Here is a 26,139-nt window from a genome sequence, read left to right on the forward strand (position 1 = left end):
ATTTTCAACTTAAAAATTAGGGATATATTGTTGTTTTATCTTTTTTTGCTAAAGGGCGTTTGTATTAGTCTTCAAACGAGCGCTTTGTAAACACGGGGGCGGTACTTCTGCCTACGTCTAGTGTGACCGTTCCGACGTGATTACGTGATCCTTAGCACCTCGCTGAGCTGCACAAGATGAACAATTTAGGTCAAAAAGTATATTCATTTTAATTTTTTTTTTTTTTTATGACTGATCGTTTCGCTAGATAAGACCCTATTCCTCATTTGGGATCACGCAGAGCCTCTGGAATCCATCGAAGCATTTTGAAACTGCATTGATTTGGACCTTCAGACTTTTGGTTGCAACTGAGAACTATTATATGATGAAAAACCCTGGACCATTTTCTTCAAAATACTTAATTTCTTTTCGACTGAAGAAAGAAAGACATGAACATCTTGGATAGCATTGGGGTGAACTAATCCTTTAAGACACTCCTGCCGAGAGTTGCTCTGCAGTGAAGCTATAGTGTCATAAAAAGCCATGGTCGGGGAAGAACCAAAAATCTGTGCATAAAGGCATTTTCAAAGGACTAAATACAAGATGACATTTTTTAATAAGTTGAAAAATGTGACCATAGCTAAAAAAAATCACCTAATGCAGCTTTAAAAGGATGACTCTGATTGGCAATATGATTCCTGTGAATACTTTTCAAATAATTCTATCCAACAGTAAAGTAGCATCTGTGCCTTAGCTTGACATGGTGAGCGTGACTTTTTTAATCAAGTCTCAATGGGGTGTTTGTACTGAAGGAGTCATGCAAACAGCCATCAACGGGATCCTTCTTTTAATCTTTATGCACCCGATGATCAGCCCCTTTCACTGGTAATTGCAGCTTTGGATGCATTAATGCGGTACTAATAAAGAAAGATTCACAACCATTAGGGAAGAATACAGGGGAAATACAAAGAAACAGTGGGCGGGAAAAATGGTTTTAATGAAAAACAGGTTCAATGGAAAACTGAAAGGAAAATTCAGAGACTAAAAATCATTGGAACATAGTTGTGCAAAAATCTTCATCTTCTTGTGAGGCGTGTATCATAAAGGATTTCAATGACGAAAAGCAAAAAGGTTTGACAGCAATAAAAGATTAGATAAAAGCACAAAAGAATGAGACACTGCTCAAACAGATAAACGTGGGATTGTCAGTGAACAGAGAACACATTGAAGTGTGTTGATTCCATACTGGATCTCAGCCTTTGGGACAGAGAATATCCTGAAAATATCTGCTTGTTTCAGTGGCCTGTATACAGGAATGAAACTATATGAAATGTTTCCATAGATAGTAGTTCAAATACATTTGTTTTGTGTCCTACATTCATGCCATGCTCTACTGTGTTCTGTAGACACAGTCCTGCTACTCTTGAAGATGCATTAGCACACCAAGACCAAGTGTTTCTAGGCTGCAAACCATCCGGCAACACTTTTCCCTTTTATTTATTCATTGGAGCTCATCGCCTCACCTCTCAATATATTTTCGGGGTGACCTCTACCATTGTGCTTTCACTGTTCTCCTGTCTTTGTGCCCCGCTATTTTCCTCTGAGCGTTCTCTTCCTGTCATTTTGTTCACAGCATCCCAGCAGCCTTGGTAACAACACATCCGGATCTGTCGTAGCTCTCTGCGGAAAGATTTGCGGAAAACGTAGTAGACAAAAGGGTTGTACACCGTTGAGCCTTTTGCGAAGAGGCAGGGTAGCAAGCTGACAATGGGCGCCACGCTATCTTTGCCCTCGGTGTGAAACATGGTCCAGAGACTGATGAATACATAGGGCGTCCAGGACACAATAAATCCAGCGCTGATCAGTATACCCATCTGAAACACAGGAGGGAAACTTGAACTGACATAGTTAAAAATGATTCATGTTGAGAACCGCTACCGCAGTTGTTGTCTGGGGGAAAGGGCACTGATCTGATGCATTAATTCAGAATGATGGTTCCACATGCACCATCTAATAATTTAAGGTTTAAGAACAACATTGTGCTTAAATATCATAGCTGGCAGGTTCAGGGAAAAAAAATACCATTTTGCCCTTACCTCCAGGAGAGAGTGTCCTAACAATAAACTTACAAAACACTTTTAAGCTTTAAATGCAAGTTCCTGGAAAATGACAAGCACATATAGGGCTTTTTCTTGGAATCGATTTACTTCATTAGTGACATTTAAGGTGAGATTGGAGCTTGACCTTTACCCACTTCTATAATTTGGGACGCAAACAGTAAAATATTCATCTTAGGTTCAAGATTTTAGATTTGAAACCAGCAGAGCAAAAAAAAAAACAATTTTGCTGTTGCAGAAGATGGAGCCGGGGTGTGAATCGGGGTCTGCCACTGTAGCAGGGACAACTACACTTCCAGCAGATGTGTGAATGCTCCAGGGTTTGCACGTACTGTGACCCTGCATCTTGTTAAACACCTAAAGGACAAGTTTGCCGGTTTTTAACCAGCTTTGTGTTGTTACAATGGAAAAACAGTATGCTTTGTTCATTTATGCTGTATATACTATCAACACTGTAACAATACAAAGCAGGTTGAAATTCTGCACACTTTAAGTGTTTAACAACATGCAGGGTCACAGTATGTGCAAACCCCAGAGCGTTCACACATGCTGGAAGCTTAACAGAAATCAAAAAGACAAGCTTTCAAAGTAAATAGCTCTTCTTCTTTTTTTAATCCTACCCTTTTTTGTGTACATATGCCACTTTTTCATGAGGAAATTTGAAAAGTTAGAATGCATTCAAAACAATTATTCATTAGCTCATTAGCTGTGCTTATTAAAGGTACAGTCATATTGTTAGAAAGGTATTATTAGAAAACCAACTGTCAGCACTGATTATGTTAATGGTTAGTAAGGTTTTACTGTAGCAATTTTAAAAGGTTGATTTTAGACAGTATGTACAGGGTTAGCTTAGGCTGAAGTGTGAATGTAAATGGGGTTGTAAATAGATAGTGAGTTATATATATTGATGTTTAGATGTGTATATATTTTATTGTTTTATCTGCCCAGGGACTGCAGATGGAAATGAACAGTGTAGCTAAATCTGGTGTAAAGCATCTTTTCTTTTGTAAGATTAATGTACTTGCACATGGTCCCTGTCAAATAAATAATAAACCAAACTAAACTATTAGTAAAAAAAAAAAAAAAAAAAAACTGTCTATTGTCAATAATAGCAATGTATGAAACATCTTACACATTAGTCACTTTCAAACAAAGCAGTTTTCTGTTTGTCAACTTAAATATGCATTCCACTCTCACGCTAAATTCCAGATTGCATGGATTCCAATTGTGGTGGAAAAAATTGAATCATAGAAGAAAATTCATTCTGCATACGAATTTATTGTTCACATTTATCCATTTACTGTATCAAAGAATATTATGCAGGGGTGACCTTAGGGGTCACTGTCCACCTAAATGTGGGTCTCATGACCCTAGGGGTCAGGGTACATCTAATTTTGAGGGTCCAAGTGTCAGGATGAAAGACATACGGCTGTTATTTGAGGATGTGTGGAAAATTACAGAAGAGATGCTGACCGAAAGGCTATAAAAGGGAACTCAATTGTTTCGTCTGTCAGGCAATGCTCTGCAGACATTCAGGATGGCTTCTGCAAAAGATTAAACCATTTGATTAAAATTATAAAGATTTGTCTCTTATTCAGAGTTGATAAAAAAAAACTGCCACAACACTATTGAAATTGAATTTTACCTGAGGAATTTTAATGAGTATTTAGAACTTTCTTTTTCTTTTGAGTTCTCAAAGCTGATTTTAAGTAATCTGAATTTTTTTATTGTTTTGGGTTTTATGAACATGTTTCTTTTAGACTAAAATTTTAAGGAATTTAGAAATTAGAATTTAGACTTACTTAAATTTAACCGAAACTGGGATTTCTATTTCCCAACATGCTTTGCCAAACCAAAAAAACAACAACAAAATTAAGTGTTGTAGTATGTTTTTTTGGGCAAGATCAATGTTAAGTGGGAGATCTAGCAGTCTGTAATGTTTTACTGTGTTAGTTTAGAAGAGTCTCTGTTACGTTGTTTTTTTTTTGTAGGATTACCATCATAGTGACGAGTGGAGCATGAGCTTAGTTTGAGAACAGATAGATGTTAAATGTAATATATTGCTGTCCTCATTCAGCAAGTGCTATGCTAATGCTACCAAAGCATTTTGGGACCAATTAGCAAGGTGGCATTTATTGAATTAGTTAGTTAAAGTTTCCACTACTAAAAATTTGATATCACATGATATTTGTAAGTTAAATGTGTGAATTAGCTTACTCAAATATTTCAAGTTCAGAGTTCTGCTTCAATTTTTTTGAGTTTTGCCAACTTATTCGGGTTTACAGTGTAATCAAATAGTATGTGTATTTGGCAGGGCTCCGAGCTTGCAATGTGGACCGAACCCAGTGTACCCCCCTGTATCCTTGGCTGGGATATAAGAACAGATAAGTGTAAGGAGTTGGGTTGGAGAAGGGATGCTGGAAAACATAATTTAGGCTTCTTGCTATCATTCTCATCATCCAAGCATAAGCAGTCCCACTGGGGGTACATCTATTGAGTTGAAGCTGCTTCCTCGAGCCCCTCCACTGCGGACAGAGTGCAGCCAAATAAGATTAACCTTATTAGCTTAAAGGGTAACTAACCCCTAAAACAACTTTTTTAGTTAATGATCTGCAAGACTTGGGCTTTATTAGTGCTGTTCATTGATTCAAGTAAATGTTTTGATATTTGAGTATAAAGTGTTTTAACTCTACAATATATGCTGCCCTCTTAACGTTGAACGGTGGCTACTGCAATTGAATTTTCCTATTGGACGTTGTTTGCCAAAACATCAACGTCGTTGATCAAAATATTGCCCCACCCTCTTGCAGCGACATCTTTTCTTTTCTTTGATGACGGAGGGCGGGTCAACCTTTCACTCACATCGTCACAGCAATACCACACCCCAACCATCCACTCAGGCCCCGTCCACACGAAGCAAGAGCTTTCCCTATCCGATCTTTTTTTCCCCTCGTTTCAAGAAATATCTGCGTACACACGAGAGCATTGAAAACGGCTCAAAATGATGTAGTATACATGCCAGACCAGTAGGTGGCGCTGTAATTCTGCCACAGAAATACACTATAAACGGAGAAGAAGAGTTGTGGCTCGAAGGGTACAGCAATGGTCGGAAGTGAGGCAAAATCTCACAATAAAATAACAATAAATAAATGTGCTACTTACCAGATGTGTTTTATTAACTCCTACATCCCCAAGCCTAAACCTACCCTAACAATAATGCAAATGCAGTAATTAAATGACGAAATATTGATGTGCACATGCTTAGTGCCCGTAGTTGTATCCCTTCTAGTCTCGCCCCGCGCAGGACATGGTGTGATGACATCAACGTTTCACAAAATATACGGATTGGCTGTACACACGAAAATGCAAGTTTGTCGTTTTCAGATTTATCCACTCTGGGACCCAGTTTAAAAAATATCGGTTTCATGCTCCCAAAACGCCGGATCCGTGTGGATGAAAAGCTGATACGGTACAAAATTTGAACATATACAGCTAAACGCGTCTCCGTGTGGACGGGGCCTCAATTACCAATACAAAATCAAGTCCCGCCCACATTTTTTCTTGTTCAGGAAGGCGTTTCACTGGAGCTTGCCTATTTTGAGAAAACTCTAAATATTTTTGTGTGCAATATTGGATGGCCCTTACCATGGTGACTTTTCTCTCAACGGCCCCAGAGTTGGGCAGGGTATCATTGCTCTGGATGGACTGATAAGCCTTGTGGAGCTTCCAGGCGATGCCAGCATAGGAGAACAGGATGACACCACATGGGATCAGCGTGCACAGGATGGCCAAAGACATAATGAACGAAGAGCCGTTTAAGGAGTGCTGGTACCCGGCCCAGTCCACAGAGCAGGCCAAACCATAGGGTTCCGGCCCGTATCCTCCCCATCCCAGAAGAGGAAACACTGCCCACAGCAGTGAATAAATCCAGATGACACCAATCAATATACTTATAGTTTTTCTTCGAAACTTGCTTCCTGGAACAGATAGACAAAAAAAAAAGATAAAAGAGGATTCAGAGTTTTTAACGTGTAAAGTTCTAGAAATAGAGCCATACCTATGAAAAAAGCTCAATAGATCTCAAATCATATTGTCAATAACACATTTTTCCCTCATTTAAAGTTTCTTTGTAAATGCAGAGGAGATTTGAAAAGGTAAAGAAAAAAAGAGAAAACAGAAACTGTCTAATTGGAAAAAATCACCAGTGAGCCATCATTATGCCTGTCTATATTCCACAAAGATCTTTTCATGCATCATTCAAGATTTCAAGGATAATTGCTGTGCATGTGTTTCACGTTTATGGTACAAATGAATGACCCAATTAAAAAGTACATTTATTTACATAGTACTTACAGAACATTATTAAAGCTCAGTATGGATGATGAATCATACAGTTATATGGGTTATACAATTGTATGAGAGAGTACAATACAGTTTTCTGTTATTTTACGGATTTATTTTTTTTAAAGTGTCCACGAATGCTTGAAAATAACCGAATTAAATGTAATTACGGACTGCATTGTGTTTTAAGGTTAAAGGAAATGTCTGTTAATGAATAATGTCCTAATTAAGGTAATTAAGGAAAATGACATTTTCCATTTTTGTACAGAATTGTACAGTGTATCTATTTTCTCTTCCGATGAAACAACAGACGTCAATCATTAGTCTTAATATTGATTGCAGGCTCACATTCAGATCTGCATCCATACAATCAACAATTAATGGAAAGTTCTCAGTCCCCACCCACCTTAAATATTCTCAATAGTTTCACTCGGATGTAGAAGAAAATATTTTCTTGTTGCAGCATTTTCTAAATCTTTGCCTATATTTACTTTTTCATCAACCATTGAAATATTTAATTGAACAAAATTGCATTGCACATAATGGAACCCTTTATATTCTGTGACTTCCAATATGTTTGTGGCTTCCTGCCCTTTTGTTGATAATTCTGCTTTCATGATCAAACAATAGAAACACACAATGATGTTTCATCTATTTATTGTGATTACATTCGATGTAATTTGCTGTATAGTACATATGGTTTTTCAAAATCTGCTTTGTAAAACCATCCGTTTTATAGGGGAGACTGGAGCTAGTTGTCACACTTTTCACAGTTAATATTTGTAGGTTTAGTTAAGTGTGGTATAGACGCAAATCTTAAAATATTGGCTGCTAAAACCTATTGAACATTTCCACTGTTATTGCACAGGATGCAAAAAACAAAACAAAAGTTCATTGAACACACATTGACCTTTTGTGTTTGGGTACAAATTATCAATCAATTAATTCAATCAATGTTTCTACATTTTCCAAGATGCTGTTTGAATCTCACTTTGGGACCTAATGCGATCAGCACAGTACCTGATTTCGGAGGGTTTCCTGTCACCAGATATCTCACTAACCCCATGGCGGCCAGAGTCATGATGCTGGCCACGCTGAAGATCATTCCCATCAGGCCATAGTACAGGCAGGAAGGGTCACCTCCAATCCAGACGTGGTTGAAGGCAGAGGCCATTGAGAGTGGGTACATGCTGAGAGCCATACCAATGTCAGTCACGGCCAGATTGACCGTGAGGAGCTCAGGAGCTTTGAGAACACTTTGACGCCAAGCGGCTGCCACCAGGACGGCTGCATTGCCCAGGACGGAGAGGATGGCTGGAGAAAAGCAAGTGGTAAACAAAGTAAAAATCAAATTTCAGATGATTACATAGCATGTATCAACTAACTATAGAAAGATTGTGTTTGATTTATGACAAAGTCCCTTTTAAGGAAAGTTCACTCGGCTGCCATATTTGAAACACCTCAGGGCAAGACCAAATCATATTGAAGTGGGAAATCCTGAAATCTTAAAAAAATGCTTAGGCTACTACATTCACATTTTAACATATTTCAAATCAGCATTAACAATCTGACATACATTGACCATAAACTGTAGGCTACCATAAATGTTGTTACTTGCTAAAATAGCCTAGTGTTAAAACATTTTTCAGGGTTGTCTTTGTTTATGATTCTGCCTGGATTGATATCTTGACCTATGATAAACGTTACATTCATCCACCCACCACCAATGCCAAAGAATTTAGAAGTAACAACATTATCGAATGAACTTGAATTAACTTTAAATTGTACAAATTATTATTATTATTATTAAATATTATTATTAAAATTTTAGCAGTAAATAAAAAAGAAAATCGATCTACATAAGAATGCCATATTATTTCAGCACACGCGCGCACATACGACGTGCCAGCGGTTAGGTTGAGGCACGTGCACTCTGCAGGCCAGAACAGGACAGCGCAACATCAAAATCATCTCCCAAAACTGGTTAAAAATGGTGTATGTGAAATATATGTGCATAAAAGTATATGCATTCGCATTTATTCTTTGTTACTTGAGGGGAACGCGAACGTGGATCCCTACAGAATTGTGGAAGTAACACTCAAATAATAGGCTACGTTGTGCTAATTATCATAATATTTTAGTTTAATTCTTTCATTTCATGGTTTTGAAGCCAACTACTCAAGGTTTGACAATGTGAATACAGTTATGGTAATTAGACTTCATTCATTTGTACTCGACAGGTCGCGTTTTGCTGGATTAGGACCTGGGTTTTGGATGTTTGTTTACATTCCATCAAGAGCCAAGACCATCATAAGGTAAGGTTTCTTTATTCATTTTATTTTTATTTTTAAAAGATGCAGATATTAACAGTAAGAAAAATATAAGGAGGTAGGCCTATAGGCTACAACATCATCACAAAAGGTTATAAGAACTACACAAAACAACACAATATAACATTTTGTTAATATGAAAAATGAAAGGTTCCTTACAACAGACTCAAGGATGTTATATGTACATGTTCTTAAAGGAAGTAAAAAGGGACTTTATATCAGTGGAGAACATTCTAAAATTGGGATTACAGTGTATGGTTCTAGCTTTGTGAAGGAACAATTGATCCAGAAGACAAAGCAATGATACAGTATAACCTAGATTAACATCCTTAGAACCAATTTGTTGGAGCAGGAGAATCCTAACATGGTAACTTCTGACCAAAAAGACCTGGGCACTGATAATACAGAATTGATTCTTCTTCAGTATTACAATAGGAACATAAAGAAGATACATTCTCAGAAAACCTGCTCAAAAATAAATTACAAGGGTAATATCTATGAACCAATTTTACTAGGGATAAAAAGTTTGTGAGGAAATGTCCATAAGTTATTCAGATCAGAGTTTGGATAACAGACACTGATGTTTCTTTGAAAGAGCATTTCTAATAAAAAATGAAGTGCGTGCAAATGCAAGTTGTTGCATTTTTTTTAATCAAGACAAGAACACCATTGATTGCCAAGTGTAGGAATATAATTGTTTAAACAGCCATATCTTAAATGCAAATTAATCAAAGTTTATAAACTGACAGGAATACTTTTAATCACCTTATTAAAACCTACAATGAGCGTACGAATGTCTTGTCGATCGATGTACTCTAGTCTTGTCTACTTTTTAGCAATTTTTATCTTGTAACTTTTGTAGTTGTTGAAACGTTGTTTGATGATACTGTTGAAACGTGTATGTGCTGCAGACCTACTTTTGAATACAGAATTCATTTTTTGAAAACATAAAATATTTAATTTGACCTTTTATTTTGACTTTCTTTGTTGGGGTTCATCCCTTAACTATAGGGTCAGACTCTTGAATTATTTGTAATTCGCAAATAGCTTGTAAAGCTATTGGCAGAACAGTCTAAATGTCACTAAGCAATCATGGTGACTCTTCAGATGAAAAGATATGTTCCACATCATATATGATGGGATGAAAATCCACCCAAAGATCAATTTCGCAGGGTTGAACAGGATGTCAACCTAGCCGACGGCAGTCAGAAAGCAGGGGAGAAATCTGACTGATTCTCTTGTGTGGTCAACAGTGTTCTTGGAAAATGGTCTTAAGAAAAGTTGTCTTTTGAGAGATGGCATCTCTTGCAGATCTGCAGGATGTAATATTCAATGTAATGTTGTTTGGTTCCCAGCAGCGCCAGTCATGGTGCCTGAGGCAAAAAACAACAACACTGAGGTCAAAACACTGTAGCATTTGCAAGGAACCGTGCGGAAATATGTTGATATTCTGCTAACTATGTATAGGTAGGCCTACGTTAGGGAAGTTTTATAAAATATAGGCAGAGGCACAATTGATTTTAATGTGTTGCCTCCCATTATTATGTAATGCAAATGAAACACATCCTCAGTTCGATTAGCCTAGCTAGTTACTTTGGCAATTAAAGGTGCACTATGTAACTTTTCCATCCACTAGAGGTTGCCTGTTCAAAACAAAGGCATAGTTTGGATGATGCCAAGTTTGAGCTCAGAATCTTGGGACATGTGGTCTTTGTAGGACTCGGGCAGAAATCATGTTCATGGATGCGATTATTAAGGTTACTGTAGTATGAAGCGGCGCACGACCGAGTGTTGTGGATATGAGCAAGGCCGCTGGAGCGATTGGTAATAAGATGAAGGCAACACACACCTCGCGAGCAGTGGGACTTTTATTATGCCACAGTCGCTGGCGCCACTTCCGCTTTTCCGGTCATGAGTATGAGGTAACGCAGCTCTGTTTATTATATTGGATACATTTGAGTGTGTCGAAAATGAAGTTATAACGTTACTCTGTGCGTTCGCTCAGCGGCTGCTATGACACTTGTTGCACATATGGGAGAGTAAAGCGTTTCTGTAAAATAAAACCGCAAACCGAGGGTAACGCAGATATGATGCAATCGACAGTCAACTCCCTCACACGCCCCGGTTCCTTGGTTAAAATAGCAATTTCTCACGATTTACAAATATTTGGAAACATTTGGGATATTGTAAGTACTCAACTGAACAAAATATATAACACTGGCTTAGTGGTTTTTGGATATTTTACTGACACATTTTTACATAGTGCACCTTTAATAGCTTTCCCAATATTAAAATCCTATTCAGGCAAATTTCTAATTAAAAAATGACTTATTATAAACTCATGGCTGATGTGAGACAAAGGCAGGCTTTAGAGATTGTGCTTTATCTTGTTGGAAGCAGGTCTTTTCACATTAGCTCACTTAATGTCACATAACTGACATTTACCTGTGTCAACATCTGTTCATGTCAGGTTCGTAAATAGATACAGGCAGAGACATTAACCTTATGACATGGTTAAACAGATTCTCAGAAAAGCCTAACAGGTATTCTTTGAAGCTGTCGCATGACAACAGATGCACTCTGACATGAATATGCCATTTCAATGCTCTTGCATTTATAGCAGTGAAAAAATGCAGGCGGCTGCTAATTAGAAAAATAATTACTGCATGTCCTTTTTTCTGCAGTCTGATTTTTCAGATGCTCTGTGTTCTTTGAGGTGCCAAAAAGTAATTAATCAAAAGAACAACATTGTTTCCTGTTTATTAATCTCACTCTAATCAGACAAAGCGACTGACGTGGAATTGCGTCTTTGGCAGAAGAGCATTAAAATGGTGTTTAATAGTGCACTGAGCAGTTAAACTGTTTACATAACTCGATTTAATGCTACTTTTAAAGCGCTGCATGTTTCGTTGTACTCCTGCAACTGTATGTCTGACAGAAATGGGGCAAATTCATAAATCACTGTCAGATATTTCTTGGTGCATTCTTAGGGATCTGGTGTAAACGGTAAACACGTTCAAGTGAGCTATCTCTGAGAGCATTACAAAGACGTTCATCATCTCTGTGATTCCCTTTTGTACAGCTCAGTGGAGCGCAGTCACATTCTCTTGAGCACATCAGCTTGGCGCGTTCAGGCTCTGCGTGCAAAAAAAGCTGCCTTATGCAAGCTGTTTGTATTACATCCTATCTATTAAAATACCTCAGTATGTTCAGTTAAGTTTCTTTAGATGTACACTGTAAAAATATTTGTCAAAGTTAAACAACAGATTATTGGAGTACATTATTTTACAAGGAAACTATTTCAGTCTTTCTACTTCAAAAGTTCATGTTTAATTCAATGTGTTACTTGTTTCTTTGCAGTTATTTGTGACATTTACTGGCAATTTCTGAGTGAAAATATTCTCATACTTAGTAAATCTTATCCATTTTTTGTGTACTTCAACCTTGTTTGGTTAAAATAATATGAAGTAGTAACTTGTTCAAACTTGAAGTATGAACTTGTTCTTGATCTTTACAACCAAAGGTCCATGAAAGTGATATCTATAAATTATATTCATGACATTTTCTAGCTGATTCAATAAGGATGCATGATAATAATTGTAATGTTACTGTTGATAACAGTACTGTTGATTACTGTTGAGTCCAAAAGTGTCCAATATTAAAAATTATGTACTATTTTGACTAAATAGGCCTATATTAAAAATAACACACTAGAAACAAATGTTTTAAATGCTACAAGTGAATTTAGGCATCATTTAGAGTATTAAAAATGAATATTATTATGAGATTATTATAGGCTACAGTAAAGGTATTCTAAATGTAAAAATGGAGGAAATGTAGCCTGGGAAAACCCAGACAACTTCCGGCAAATTTAGATTTGCTCTGCAAGTAGTCTGGCAAAGAGCCCATTCAAACCCATTTCTAATCCCTCGAAATCGAGGCACCAATCAGAAACGTTGGGGTGGGCTTTACACGATGACGACAGCACAGCGACGGTGAAGCAGATTCTGTACACTACAAAGATGGATGCAGCCGTGGAACATCACTCGTTCGAAATCAGCTATCGCGGCTGTTTTGAGCGATTTAAACTTTTCCTTTCCGTTAAAACCCGAGCAAAGAACAACACTCGAAGCCTTCATATCTAAAAAAGATGTTATCGCTGTCTTACCGACTGGATTCGGCAAAAGTCTGATATACCAGCTTGCTTGTCTTAGCGAGAGCCCTCTGGTAGTGTTAATGTTTCACAAAATATAGTTTGAATTCATTTTCAGGCGAGAATGTAGTTGTTTAAAGCTCAAATCTGTGGTTTATTTATAAAGAGAGCGCCTTTTTGACAATTTGATCTGCCGTTTTCGGAGTTGTGAGCTCCAGTGGTTCAGCGGCGCTCAATCGATCATTGAGCCCACCAAGAGGCGCCTTTCCTCGGCCAGTCCTTCTGCCATCTGCTGCTGGCTCCGAGGTCTCTGTAGTGGTTAAACCATCTCGTCTTTTGTAGATCTAACGGCTGATCTTTGCTCTCATTAATCTATAATTTGTTCCCTGACAGATCGTTTTGTCTGAGGGCAAAGTGAAGTTTCATAACTTTATATTTGTAAGCTATTAAACTTTACCGTTGTAGTCTCCTAGCGCTGACTTTCTTTGACTGAATTGCTTTATGTATTGTATAGCTTCTTATACCTTTTACTTATACTTTTATAATGGATATTGATCACACATTAAACTAACATTTAACAAAAAGAGACTGGGTTTTGTTTTGTCATATCTCATTTTATTACAGTGATAATCATAGCCTATATTATGCACACATATTATATGTTTTTATTTTTTTATGTAAACGAAAAGAGGCCGTTTTTTTTTTATATTTCGTTTTGTTATATACATGCATCGAAGATAATATACATTGCCTGCACTACATTTGTGTGGCTATAATATGTTTAATATTTAAAATATCATTATTTTGTTTTATTGTAGCCTAAAATATACAAATATATACTGAGTGATACTGTCAAGAATGCTGCTTGTCCATTAGCACAGTAGGCGGACTAGTGTCCTCCCGTCCTCGGGAGTTCGTTCTCCGGAGTCAAACTTGGTAAGTCACGGACGCAAGTCAGAAGTTCGCGTACGAAATATGTCATAAAACACCACTGCCTCATTTAATAAAAAATAAAAAACTTAAACATATTAGCCGCACAAATGTGGTTCAGGCAACGCGTAGCTAGGCCTACATTGAGTATCTTATATATTTATAATAAAACGAAGTATAAAACACCCTGCCTCTTTTCGTTTACATTTTAAAAATAATTAAACATTAATATGTGATTTAGGTACGGTGACCAGATTTCTGAAATGGAAACCGGGGACATTTCCTATTTGAGAACACAAGTACAGACAAGAACGCATATTGAGAAACGGCCAGAGTCTCAGATGTTTCTCCGTCGCTCTGCATACGTCATCTCCTTCATCGCTCTGATTGGTTTTAGGTCTATCCAATTGCGCCCAGAGGCATTTGAGCAACGCCCGTTGGTGACGCCCCTTTGGAAATGATTTGTCTATGAAGCTTTGCCAGACCATAACTCAGTTACTACTGAGAATGGTCTGGTTTTAACCAGGCTAAAGGAAATGAGCATGCACAAACAAATATCCAATATTGACTGATAACGATAAAAAAACACTAAATATCAGCCGATAATTAATAAGGTACTGCTATATCATGCATCCCTAACATAAGATTATATAATGCAATGATGTTAAATAATTAATATATTATTAAATAATATAAAAAAAATAATTAACTTGATTAAAATAAAGTTAATGTTTGCTTTTATGAACTGCTACTGAGAAAATCGACCCCCCCACGAGCGGGTCCCGAGCCACGGGGCACAGGCATTCGTCCCTCTTCCCTCGAGAAAAGGGACAAACGTGCACAGAGCTTTTTGTTTGGAAAACTCTCACATTGAGCACATACAGTCCCCTCGAGGACTGAGCATGCATGCTCCTCACCCAGGCACATCAAGCACACGTCATGCGAGTCCCCAGGTGTCAGGTACCTCTGATAAGAGGGCATACACTTCTTGTGCTGGATTCCATTGTAGTTGCCTTTAGAAACACGCTGCACACAAATGGCTCCCTAATATAAAGAAGTGGATGACGTGTTCTACAGGTGCCGGTTTATACCCTCGGTCGCACTGGTAGTGACGTCACAGGCTGTCGTCAGCCGAAATCGCATACTCTCTTGAGTAGGTACTTATTTTGAATAAGTAATTACTTCACGACCACTAAAAATGACCTACCAGAGTCGGTTACGTCGCTTCACTGCCATTCACAAATCCTCTCCCGTGGCCTCATGGGATAGTAAAGTGTCCATTGTATGCACACTTTAGAATCTCCCCGGAAGAAGTAGGTCACTCTGGTACTTTTTGCCTACTCTTTTATGAGTACAATGAATGCGGATATACTACTTTTGTCTCACACTGTTTTTCGCCTACTATATAGTAGGGAAGTTTGCGATTTCGGATGCAGCCAATGCCATTGTCGCATTTGGATACGCGCTTCAGACACCGGCCACGTCGAAGGCATTCCCCATAGTGTCCTAAAGGGGACACAGTGTCTTGTTCCCCTTTTCAGACCAGGGAACTCAAATTACTTTTAATGCCATACACCTGTTAACACGGTTTATTATTTGCTTCAAACTAAAGCATAAGTGTTACCGCTTCTTACCCTGCCATGCTTTGACTGATGCACGTGCTGTTTAATTCCTTCGACACGTGTTTTCATCAGTCAGTGCATAACTTATATTTTATGGTTGGGCTTATATCCTTATCTGTAGATGTCTGTAGATTTCCATTTTGTATATTCTGTCAAAAAACAAGTGTTATTAAACATCACAGACTTCAGTGAACAAGCGCCGTTGTGCACATGCCTGTCAAACAGATGGAGCGCAGCAGAATAGGAGTAAATACACAAAATTCATTATAAAATATATATATATTTTTTGGATTTCAGTAAAGGCACTATTGTTGGAATTAATGTATAATGTTCAGATGAATGAATGTGTGTGTTCTTACCTCAAGAAAATTAGCATTTTGTGCTTTTTTTTGTTTCGTTTTTATCATTTTTAATTTAGTCATTTTATTTTCTGCTTTAAAATAGTAAGCAATCAGTTGTTTTTAATAATATGTAATATTTGTATTTTTTGCTTATAATGTACAGCATAGCCTACATGCATTCACTATATTTGTTTTCATATGCTTTATATTTACACATTATTTGGAGGATAGCATTAGGCAGGATAAGAAATAACATTGTTTAAAATAATGTAATAAAACGATGAATCGGAAAAATAATCAATAGATTAATCGATTATCAAAATAATCATTAGTTGCAGCCCCCATATCTCTGTTGTTATGCTTTTGAACTGGTGACACTGACGGTGAACATTTGTCGAGTGAAGAGTTGAAAATGAGATTATGAGAAATTTTAGAGCATGTTGTGAGTGCGACTGCATGCAGTAGTGCTGGTTTCTGCGCTCATCTCTGATTCAAGTGATTCATTAACTCACTTGCATAGTGGTTTTTAACACCTGCTGGCTGCTAAAGTTAAGTGCCTGAGCAAGAATTTATGCAATTTGTCCACAATGGATCTATAAAAATACACTTTGGTTTCCATTTCTCTCTGTACATTGCAGCTGCTAATAATGGTGAATGACATAATATACCAATGCCAAAATCTCCATCTAGATTTAAATTAATTAATCCTTAGATCCTTGAATTAATTAAATTATAACTAAAAGTTTATTAACAATATTTCTGTAAATTATATAGGGAGCCCTTAAACATTAACATTAAAGGTTAACAACAGAGCCCAAACTATTAGCCTAAATTCAGTTGCTATTTACTTTTAGGTATAATAATCAACACTCAAATAACACATTGTATGCAAACATGTAAACTTCACATAAGGCAGTTTTTTCATTAACTTCTAAATCTAATTATAAAATAGTTTTTTCTCCAATTCGTTGTTGAAATATAATCATTTATAGCCTACACAGTGTCTGTCATTTTCATGACAGGTTTATTTAATATGCATGAAATAATCAAGACATCCCTCACAGATTAAGTAGAATATAATGAATATATAGAGCATATATTTAGTGAAAGAGTTGATTTCTCTTGTGAATAAAATTCTGTGGACACTGAATGACTGCCTGAGGTAACTTAAATGTGAGGCTAACGTTGCATGACATTGTTTAGTTTACAAGCAGCTATATTAATGTATTTCCGCCGTTGAAACACTGATTTAGCGATTACACCACATATGATACATGACAGTAAGTTGTAATGTATCCTCAGCATACCTTCAGATGGTCGTTCATGTTTATTCTTTAGGAAGAGATGATCGATCGCCTTCACAGATGATTGTGTTCACGCGTGTGCGCGTCGATCTGCTGCTTGAATTGTGATCAGTGATCAGTCATGCCACATAGAGCGTCAAAATGGCATTTATCGTTTGAATATCGTGATAAAATGGACTGAATACTTAATTATGTTTGTGTGGGAACTCGGATTGAAGTGTGTTCCGCGCTTAAAGGGTTAGTTCATCCAAAAATGAAAATTCTGTCATTAATTACTTACCCTCATGTCGTTCGACACCCGTAAGACCTCCGTCGATCTTCGGAACACAAATGAACATATTTTAGTTGAAATCTGATGGCTCTGAAAGGCCTTCATTGGCACAATGCACGGTTCACTCTCAAGACCCTTGAAAGGTACTAAAGACGTCGTTACAAAGTCCATCTCACTACAGTGGTTCTAAAATAACTTTATGAATCGGCGAGAATAGTTTTTGTGCGCAAAAAAAACCTAAATAACGACTTATATAGTGATGACGATTTCAAAACACGGAATCATGAAGCTTCGAAGCGTTATGATTCAGTGAGTCGAATCAGCAGTTTGGCGGTTTGACACGCGATCCGAATCATGATTCGACTCACTGATTCATAACGCTTCGAAGCTTCATGATTCCGTGTTTTGAAATCGTCATCACTATATAAGTCGTTATTTAGCGTTTTTTTGCGCACAAAAACTATTCTCGCTGATTCATAAAGTTATTGTAGAACCACTGTAGTGAGAAGGACTTTGTAATGACTTCTTTAGTACCTTTTAAGGGTCTTGAGAGTGAACTGTGCATTGTGCCAATGGAGGCCTTTCTGAGCCATCGGATTTCAACTAAAATATCTTAATTTGTGTTCCGAAGATCAACGGAGGTCTTACGGGTGTCGAACGACATGAGGTAAAGTAATAAATGACAGAATTTTCATTTTTGGGTGAACTAACCCTTTTAAACAAGCTTACTGTTAAAACTGTAAAAGATTGCACTCGGAAACCGTTCGGTACAGGCGTGCACCGAACCGAAAGCCCTGTACCGAAACGGTTCGGTACGAATACGTGTACCGTTACACTCCTAACGTTTAGATAACAGATTATTTTCATCCTACTTAGAGAAAAAATGTGAAATTGACCGTTTAGTCACGTTTACTGACACATAGACAAAGAACATCTGACTGTACATGAATCATTACATCAGAAATCAGTGGCCACAGATCAGGCATTATAACTAACACAGTTACTTACAGGTTGTTGCATTACTGTCGAGTCCATACTGTAAAAGTCTGTTTGCAAACTGCGCTGAAATTGTGACTGAAAGAATCCACAGTGAAATGTACTGTATACAAATACATAACTGAGGCATTCACATTGTTGGTAAATAAACGACCACATTCCTAGCATTATGATCCTTTGGATTGTAATGCTATTTTTAATCCAGTGATCCTGCGTCTCTCTTCTCTCCTCTCCTCGTCATCTCACTAACACGCCAGTGGGCGGGGCCAACGTTGCAATGAAGTAGTAGAGCTGCACGATTCTGTATAACACTGAGAATCAAATTTTTTTTGTTTCAAACAGAGATCACTGAACAGAAAACTAAAATAATATAATTTACCAGAGGTTCTGAAAAAAATGTTCATTACTGCCATCTAATTAAAATGTTTAACTAATTTGAATTTTACAAAAATTTAATCGGTTTGAGTGAATGATTCGATGACTCATTCATAACGACTTCATTTGTTTCATTACTGGATAAATCAGTGTTTTAGAACAAATCCCTTGAATGAATGATTCAATGACACATACATTTTTTTAACAGTCATTTGTAACAATGTAATCGATAAAATCTTAATTTGAAGCTTCAAGTTACTTTTAAAAGGTGATTTACTCTATTTTGATCACTTACCTGGACATCAGTGTTTATATCCGAATTTAAAACTTTTATCCCAGTACTTCTGTGATTATATGAATATTTGTAAGACAAAGCTGTTTTATTACTATACATGACAACTGCTCTCTCTGGCTCAGCCTCAGCGATATGAATCATTGTGATCGTACTTGTCAAAGGTTTAATAGACATAGACGAATCGTTGTTATTTAGGAAAAAGATCACATGGGTGTTTGAATCAAGATCGCAATCTTTTAACTATTAATCTTGCAGCTCTATGAAGTAGGCGTTGATTTTCTTCTGCAGAGGTGGTTTTCATCAACTAATTGCCTGTATATTTAATAAATAAGAAGCAAACTAAGAATGTCGGGAATGGATTGACGTGCGTAACGAACCCACTTGCCTGTTTCCGCTGCCTAAGGCAGTAAACTATAGTGTCTTTCTGTTTTTAATACATTTCTTGAATATACAGCTCTGGAAAAAAATAAGATACCACTTAACATTGATTTCTCAATGATAAGTGGTCTCTTAATTTTTTCAAGAGCTGTATGTCTTAATAGGCCTATAGATAGTTATGATATTTGTGGCTGCACCGGGGTCCGTCATTACTAGGTTAAAGTTACGCCACTAAAAGCTTTAATAAATTTGTGTTATGACTGCTGTATATCAAGCCAGATGGTCATACAGTAGACAGCAATTTGCTGGCATGTTGTGACTAAATCATGAGCAAGAAAATTACTGGTGTCTAGTGATAACAGTGGTATCGTGGCTCTGGGGTAAAGAAAATGTTAACATATGTGTGCCAATCCCTTGCATTTAAAAATCCCCATACCAGACAGAATTTATGTACACAGTCTAATGTAAGATTACAAAGTATTTAGATCAAACAACTGCAAGAATTCAATAATTTCTTTACACATACGTTACTAGAATGTTGATAGTGTGTTACTCACTTGTTCCTGAGTAGTTATTAATAAATGATGGAACAGTATTCTAAAGTGTTAACATTAATGGCATTACTGTCACTTTTGATCAATTTAATGCATCCTTGCTGAATAAAAGCATTACTTTCTTTCCAAAAAACAAACAAACATTTGAACGGTAGAGTATAATGTTACCAAAGTATTTTATTTCAGATAAATGCTGTTCTTTTTAACTATTTTCTATACATTTACACCATTAGACCATTATCAACATTGATAATAATCAGAAATGTTTCTTGAGCAGCAAATCAGCATATTAGAACAATTTCTGAAGGATCATGTGACAAAGACTGGAGTAGCGATGCCAACACAGGAATAAATTACATTTTAAAATATTCAAATAGAAAAGTTATTTTAAATAAAATTGCACCCTCCTCTCCCACTTGGCTATCTTTGAAGAGGGTGCTCAGACTCAGGTTCCCTGCATTTCTGGCCCACGCTGCTACTTTTTCCGCCAGTGGAGAGATCTCGGTGATTTAGCTGTCCATCTCTGAAGAAGGGTATGTTGATGACTCACCACCGCTATCACCCGTATATGAGGAGCTAGTCGAGGTAATAACTTGTGCTGTGGCTAAATGAAACAATGATTGACCAGCTGGGAAGGCGCTCGTCCTAGAAGCAAGCTCGATGAGCATTTCCAATAGCCCAAATCATTACCTCCACTCAGGGGCCTCCAGAACATCTTCGGCTCTGGTGGGTAAAGCATAGCATATGTGTGCGGACCTGCTAAGAGACCTTGGCGAAGGCAAGGGGGTGGGGCCTGATGCAGTTAAGGAGGCCACAGATTTGTCTCTTCTGCCCACCAAGGACACAACCAGAGCCAATGGCCGAACGCAAACGCACAGAGTAACGTTATAACATAACTTTCAACACACTCAAATGATTGTATGTATTTAGCCCAATTTATACTTCTGCATTGAGTGTACACCGTAGCTACATCATAGGCTGTGTGTTGCACGCGTAGCCTACGACGTACCCTGACGTGCACCTCTCCAAAAATGTAACAGCGTGTCAATTCTACGCGGGCCGCAAACGCTGTGATTGGTCTGCCAGAACCCCTCCCTCGGGTCAATAAATAAATTTAAAAAAATCTGCGGTAGGAGTGTGTGTGTGTGTCCAGGAATGGGATGATAGTTGTATCCTTACATCTGCTATATGACACAATATTTTGTAGTCCATCGATTCTTTATGTTAGTGAATAAATACATAGATCCGCTGTGAGTGTGCGTGAGCGCTTGATGCTCTTGTGGTAGAATTTTTGTTAAGCGTGCCAGAGGTTCTGGGTTCTAATCCACCATTATATAGTTTATTTATTTGTTTTCAGAACAGGGACACATTTGGGTGCATTTAGTTTTGTGATTTCAACGGAACGAATAAAGTCTCTGCAACAGCGATCGATTAAAGCGCTTGTCTGTGCACGAGCCACCGATACTGAAAACAGCGACGCGAGCACTCTGCATGATTTCAAAAACGCATTCCAGCGCCAGATTGCCTCTTATTTAACTCTACTAATCAACTAGAGATGCTTAATTTGTATTAGATACATCAACTGAAGCTGCAAGAAAAATCTATTTGCCGCCATCACTGCTGCTGCTACTCCGACAATGTACACAACAAGCTGCTTCTTCTTTGGCTTTTGCCTTGATACTGTGGGGTACACCATCAACATGCCCATGGACACTCCCTATTTGCGGTTTGCATGTGTAATTGCACATTGACGCGGACCATAACGCAGAAGTATAAATGAAAACTGACGTGTAACTTGCGGCGTAGAGGATACGCCGTTGGTCAGACGCAGAAGTATAAATCAGCCTTTTGTATGTTTATTTTAACCTTGTAAAACAGCGCTGCATTACCCCATATACGCAATGCAAAGAGCGGAAGCATCCGACTGCAGCATAAGCATAATAAAAGCCCCGCTGGCCTTGAGACTGGTGTGAATCGCAGGTGTCTCTCATTAGCATTCGCTCCCACGGCTCTCTGCCCACCCTGCTTCATACCATTGCAACATTAATACACCTTTAATACTGTAGTTCATCCATGAACATGATTTCTGCCCAAGTCCTTTGGATTCCTTTCAAATGGCTGTGGAGATGATGACAACTCCCATGATTCCACGCTCATTCACAGCGTCATCAAGCAACCCTCTACAATGCGAGTAAATCACTCGCAAATGCGACTAAATCTTCACTCTGGATGACTAAACAATATCTATCATTAGCCATTGGGTAATGATTGGGCTAGCATAGATATATTTTCACCCGCTGAACACTCTGAATGAGCGCATGAGAGTTTCTCCGTCACGCGATCAGTACTGTTTCAATTCAGCTCAACGAATGCGCAGCGTACTTGTATTTGACGTACCATAAACTCTAGTGTGAAGGCACATGACTCGCTGTTGCTTCGCTGAGAGCGCTGTGTTTCTCACACACATGCAGAGAGAGAGAATCTTAAATACCACGCAGAATCGACACTCTACATGTAAACCATATTCTTTGTTGTATTTTCCTGTCAAAACAATGGAGTTAATTTGGAATTATTCAGCTATTGAGAACAAGCAGAAGATACGCCGGTTTCTCCGGTAGTAGGCGGGACTAATGCACAAACGGCAATCTCATTGGCTGGCGCTCATTTATTACAGTCCCTGTTTTGATTTTAGCAAATCAGTTTGAGCGCTGACAATGTGATTAATATCCATGAACTCAGCAGCTCATCAATCCTTAGTTAGTGCATTGTATATTGTTATTAGTAGTAGAATTAGTAATAGTAGTATTATATTTTAATAATAATTTACTATTATGTATTTTTTTACAGAAACACTGAATGACCAGCAATATCTTAAGCACCACCACCAGTACTAAGTGACAAATATGCATTCATACATGGTTACCAAGATTTAGTTCTAATGATTAAAGTTCTATCTTTTAAATAGTGCTTGATTTAATGCTCGATTGACTGATGTTAATAGTATACATTCAGATATTTAAAAAACTGTGCCATTTTACAAAGGTAAGCTGGTTTGGTGGAATATATATATATATATATATATATATATATATATATATATATATATATATATATATATATATATATATATATATATATATATATATATATATATATATATATATATATATATATATATATATATATATATATATATATATATATATATATATATATATATATATATATATATATATTACATACATACATACATACATACATACATACATACATACATACATACATACATACATACATACATACATACATACATACATACATACATACATACATACATACATACATACATACATACATACATACATACATACATACACACACATACACACATACATACATACACACACACATACACACATACACACATACACACATACACACATACACACACACACACACACACATACACACATACACACATACACACATACACACACACACACACACATATATACATATATATATATATATACACATACTATATATATATATATATATATATATATATATATATATATATATATATATATATATATATATATATATATATCATACATACATACATACATACATACATACATACATACATACATACATACATACATACATACATACATACATACACACATACACACATACACACATACACACATACACACACACACACACACATACACACATACACACATACACACACACACACACACATATATACATATATATATATATATACACATACTATATATATATATATATATAATATAAATATAAATAATTTCAGGGCTACATGCAAAGGATTGTTTTCAGGGGTTCACATTTTTACTTGCCCTGCCATAATTTTCACTGGCCCCACCACAAAAAAACTGATAAAATAAAATAGGCCTAGTATTGTTTTTGAGCCATGTAAGCTGAATAAATAAAGTTATGACTCTAAAAACTAATATCCAGGGTTTTTACTGGGTCAAAAATGGTCTTCGGTGGTGGCTGACAGACATGGTCATCCATACACACGCATGGTGTAAAGTAAAAAAGTACCCTACCCACGTGATCTGCAAGTGCAATACTGACAATACATTTTAAATAAATTCAAAGAAAGTTTGTAATTTTTGCTTATCTTATTTTGATACCTTGATGTTTGTTTTTGTTCCTCATTTTTACACTATATACTAAAAATTGTTTTGGTATATAATCATATCAAATATTAAAAAGTAGTATTAAAAAATGAACAAATAGCCTAGGTTTCTGCTATATACAATTTCATAAAATTATCATCTAGCTAACAACAACTTTGTTCTGGGTTCACCTCACTCCAGTCTAAACTAAATTATTTTAGGCTATTTATTTTACTACACATTGTCCAAATAAATAAGCTGAAAGACTGTGGATGATTAAAGCTAATTCTTACTATCCACTCTTGCTAAATTGGGTAAGCACACTTGTGTTCTCATTTCAGGTGTTCTGAGTAAATGATTAAACTGATTCATGAGTTCAGTGTTGGACTGATCAGTTCTTCTAACCAGTCGTTAAAATGATTCGGTTCAAAGGAGTCATTAGGTGGCGAATCGGACATTAGCAGACGTTAATAAGTTAATAAGTTTGTGTTATGACTGCCATGTATATCAATCCAGATGGTCATACAGTAGACAGCGATTTGCTGGCATGTTGTGACTAAATCCTGAACAAGGAAATTACTGGTGTCTAGTGATAACAGTGGTATAATGTGAACAATTAATGATACGTGTGCCAATCCCTTGCATTTAAAAATCACTATACCAGACAGATTTTATGTACACAGTCTAATGTAAGAAAAAAAAGTATTTAGATCAAACATCTTCAAGAACAAAAAGGATATGTTTTGTGTGAATGATTCTGTCTCTCATTCAAGTCTCATTTAAATGCATATTATTCGGATTGCTCAGAATATATTTTTTACCTGTGACAATCATTACTATTTAAAAAAACCTGGAAGAAGGTAATTCAACTTTTTATCGCCCACTTTCTTCATACATTAAACATAGGTATAATTCAGAGGATTGTCATTAATATTGAAAATGTAAAACTTGCATATTTCAATAGCAGTATGAAAAAGCAGCACTTACCAACCACCAGCAAGAACGTCCCCACACTATAATCAACAGCAGGAGACAGTTTAGAGGTGTATTGATCCATTCCAGCTTCTCCGTCTGAATTGTTGGTGAATATCATCCTGGGGTTTTAAATTCCACCTCACCTGGAAAAACACTCAAATTTGACATCCTGCAATCATAATCATTCGCACCGCGCACCCCCACCTTTTCATTCAGTGTAATCCCCCTACATACATGGACGACCTGCACAAACTCCTTCACCCGTGTGCTACTTGAGCTTGAATAGAATCATAGTCACTGCTGTAACAACGTGACAGTCTGTAGCGTCTAAACTGTCCACCTCTTGTCATACAAATTCTGGAGCTTCCGTATAGCAAGGTTATGCCAAGAAAATGTGTCGAGATCGAATTCTGGAATATGTCACTATTGCAAACTTATCACAAAGGGGCATCTGTCACACCATTTTATATACTGCATTAGATATGAGCATGAAACTCAACGTTATGCGAGTGCATTAAACAGTATTGCATTAGTGTGCTAAGAAGAAAATGTTGGCAACTGCTTGCCTAAAATGTTCAAGTATAATATTTTGTATTAACAGTGTGCATATTTAATATTCAATCATCACCATTTTTATTTAGCATTATTAAATTCCAGAATTTCTCATAAACTATAGCATTAGGGGGTGAATTTGTCTGCTACTGCAAGATATTATTTCATATTTAGAGATATTCTTAGTCTACAAACCTACAGTAACATCAGTGGATCACACAATAGTCATGTAATTTTGTTACAATTAATTCAAATTATTAAATTAAAAAATATTATTTACTAGCTACATCTTCAACAGTGTAATTAGATTACTGTACTAATTACTCTCTCTTTTTAAAATGTATTGCATTACTTATTACTAATTACTTTATAAATCCCATATCGATCTTGACCGGTTGAACAAAATAAGGATAGACACACAAGCACAACTTCAATTATTTAAATGTTTTACTTC

The 26,139-nt window shown here is 36.8% G+C and overlaps 1 protein-coding gene across 1 annotated transcript; it reads right to left on the reverse strand.

The window, feature by feature from the left end:
• Positions 1-227: 227 nt before the first annotated feature.
• On the reverse strand, positions 228-25,247 carry opn8a (opsin 8, group member a). Its single transcript, XM_079830878.1, has 4 exons — positions 25,146-25,247; positions 7,458-7,751; positions 5,742-6,073; positions 228-1,853 (listed from the first exon to the last, which is right to left on the reverse strand). The coding sequence occupies exons 1-4, from the start codon at positions 25,213-25,215 to the stop codon at positions 1,506-1,508; spliced, it is 1,044 nt and encodes a 347-aa protein (XP_079687004.1). The 5' UTR covers positions 25,216-25,247; the 3' UTR covers positions 228-1,505.
• Between the last annotated feature and the right edge of the window lie 892 nt (positions 25,248-26,139).

Source organism: Gobio gobio (assembly GCF_949357685.1).
Source record: "Gobio gobio genome assembly, chromosome: 12".
Classification (NCBI taxonomy): Eukaryota; Metazoa; Chordata; class Actinopteri; order Cypriniformes; family Gobionidae; genus Gobio; species Gobio gobio.

Bases quoted from the DNA above. Each gene is read 5' to 3' on its own strand.
- opn8a (XM_079830878.1), bottom strand. From the start codon at position 25,215: ATGGATCAATACACCTCTAAACTGTCTCCTGCTGTTGATTATAGTGTG. The intron at 6,074-7,457 runs GTACTGTGCTGA...TATCTGTTCCAG, and splicing joins AGGAAACCCTCCGAAATCAG to GAAGCAAGTTTCGAAGAAAA. The intron at 1,854-5,741 runs GTAAGGGCCATC...CCTGTGTTTCAG, and splicing joins TTGAGAGAAAAGTCACCATG to ATGGGTATACTGATCAGCGC.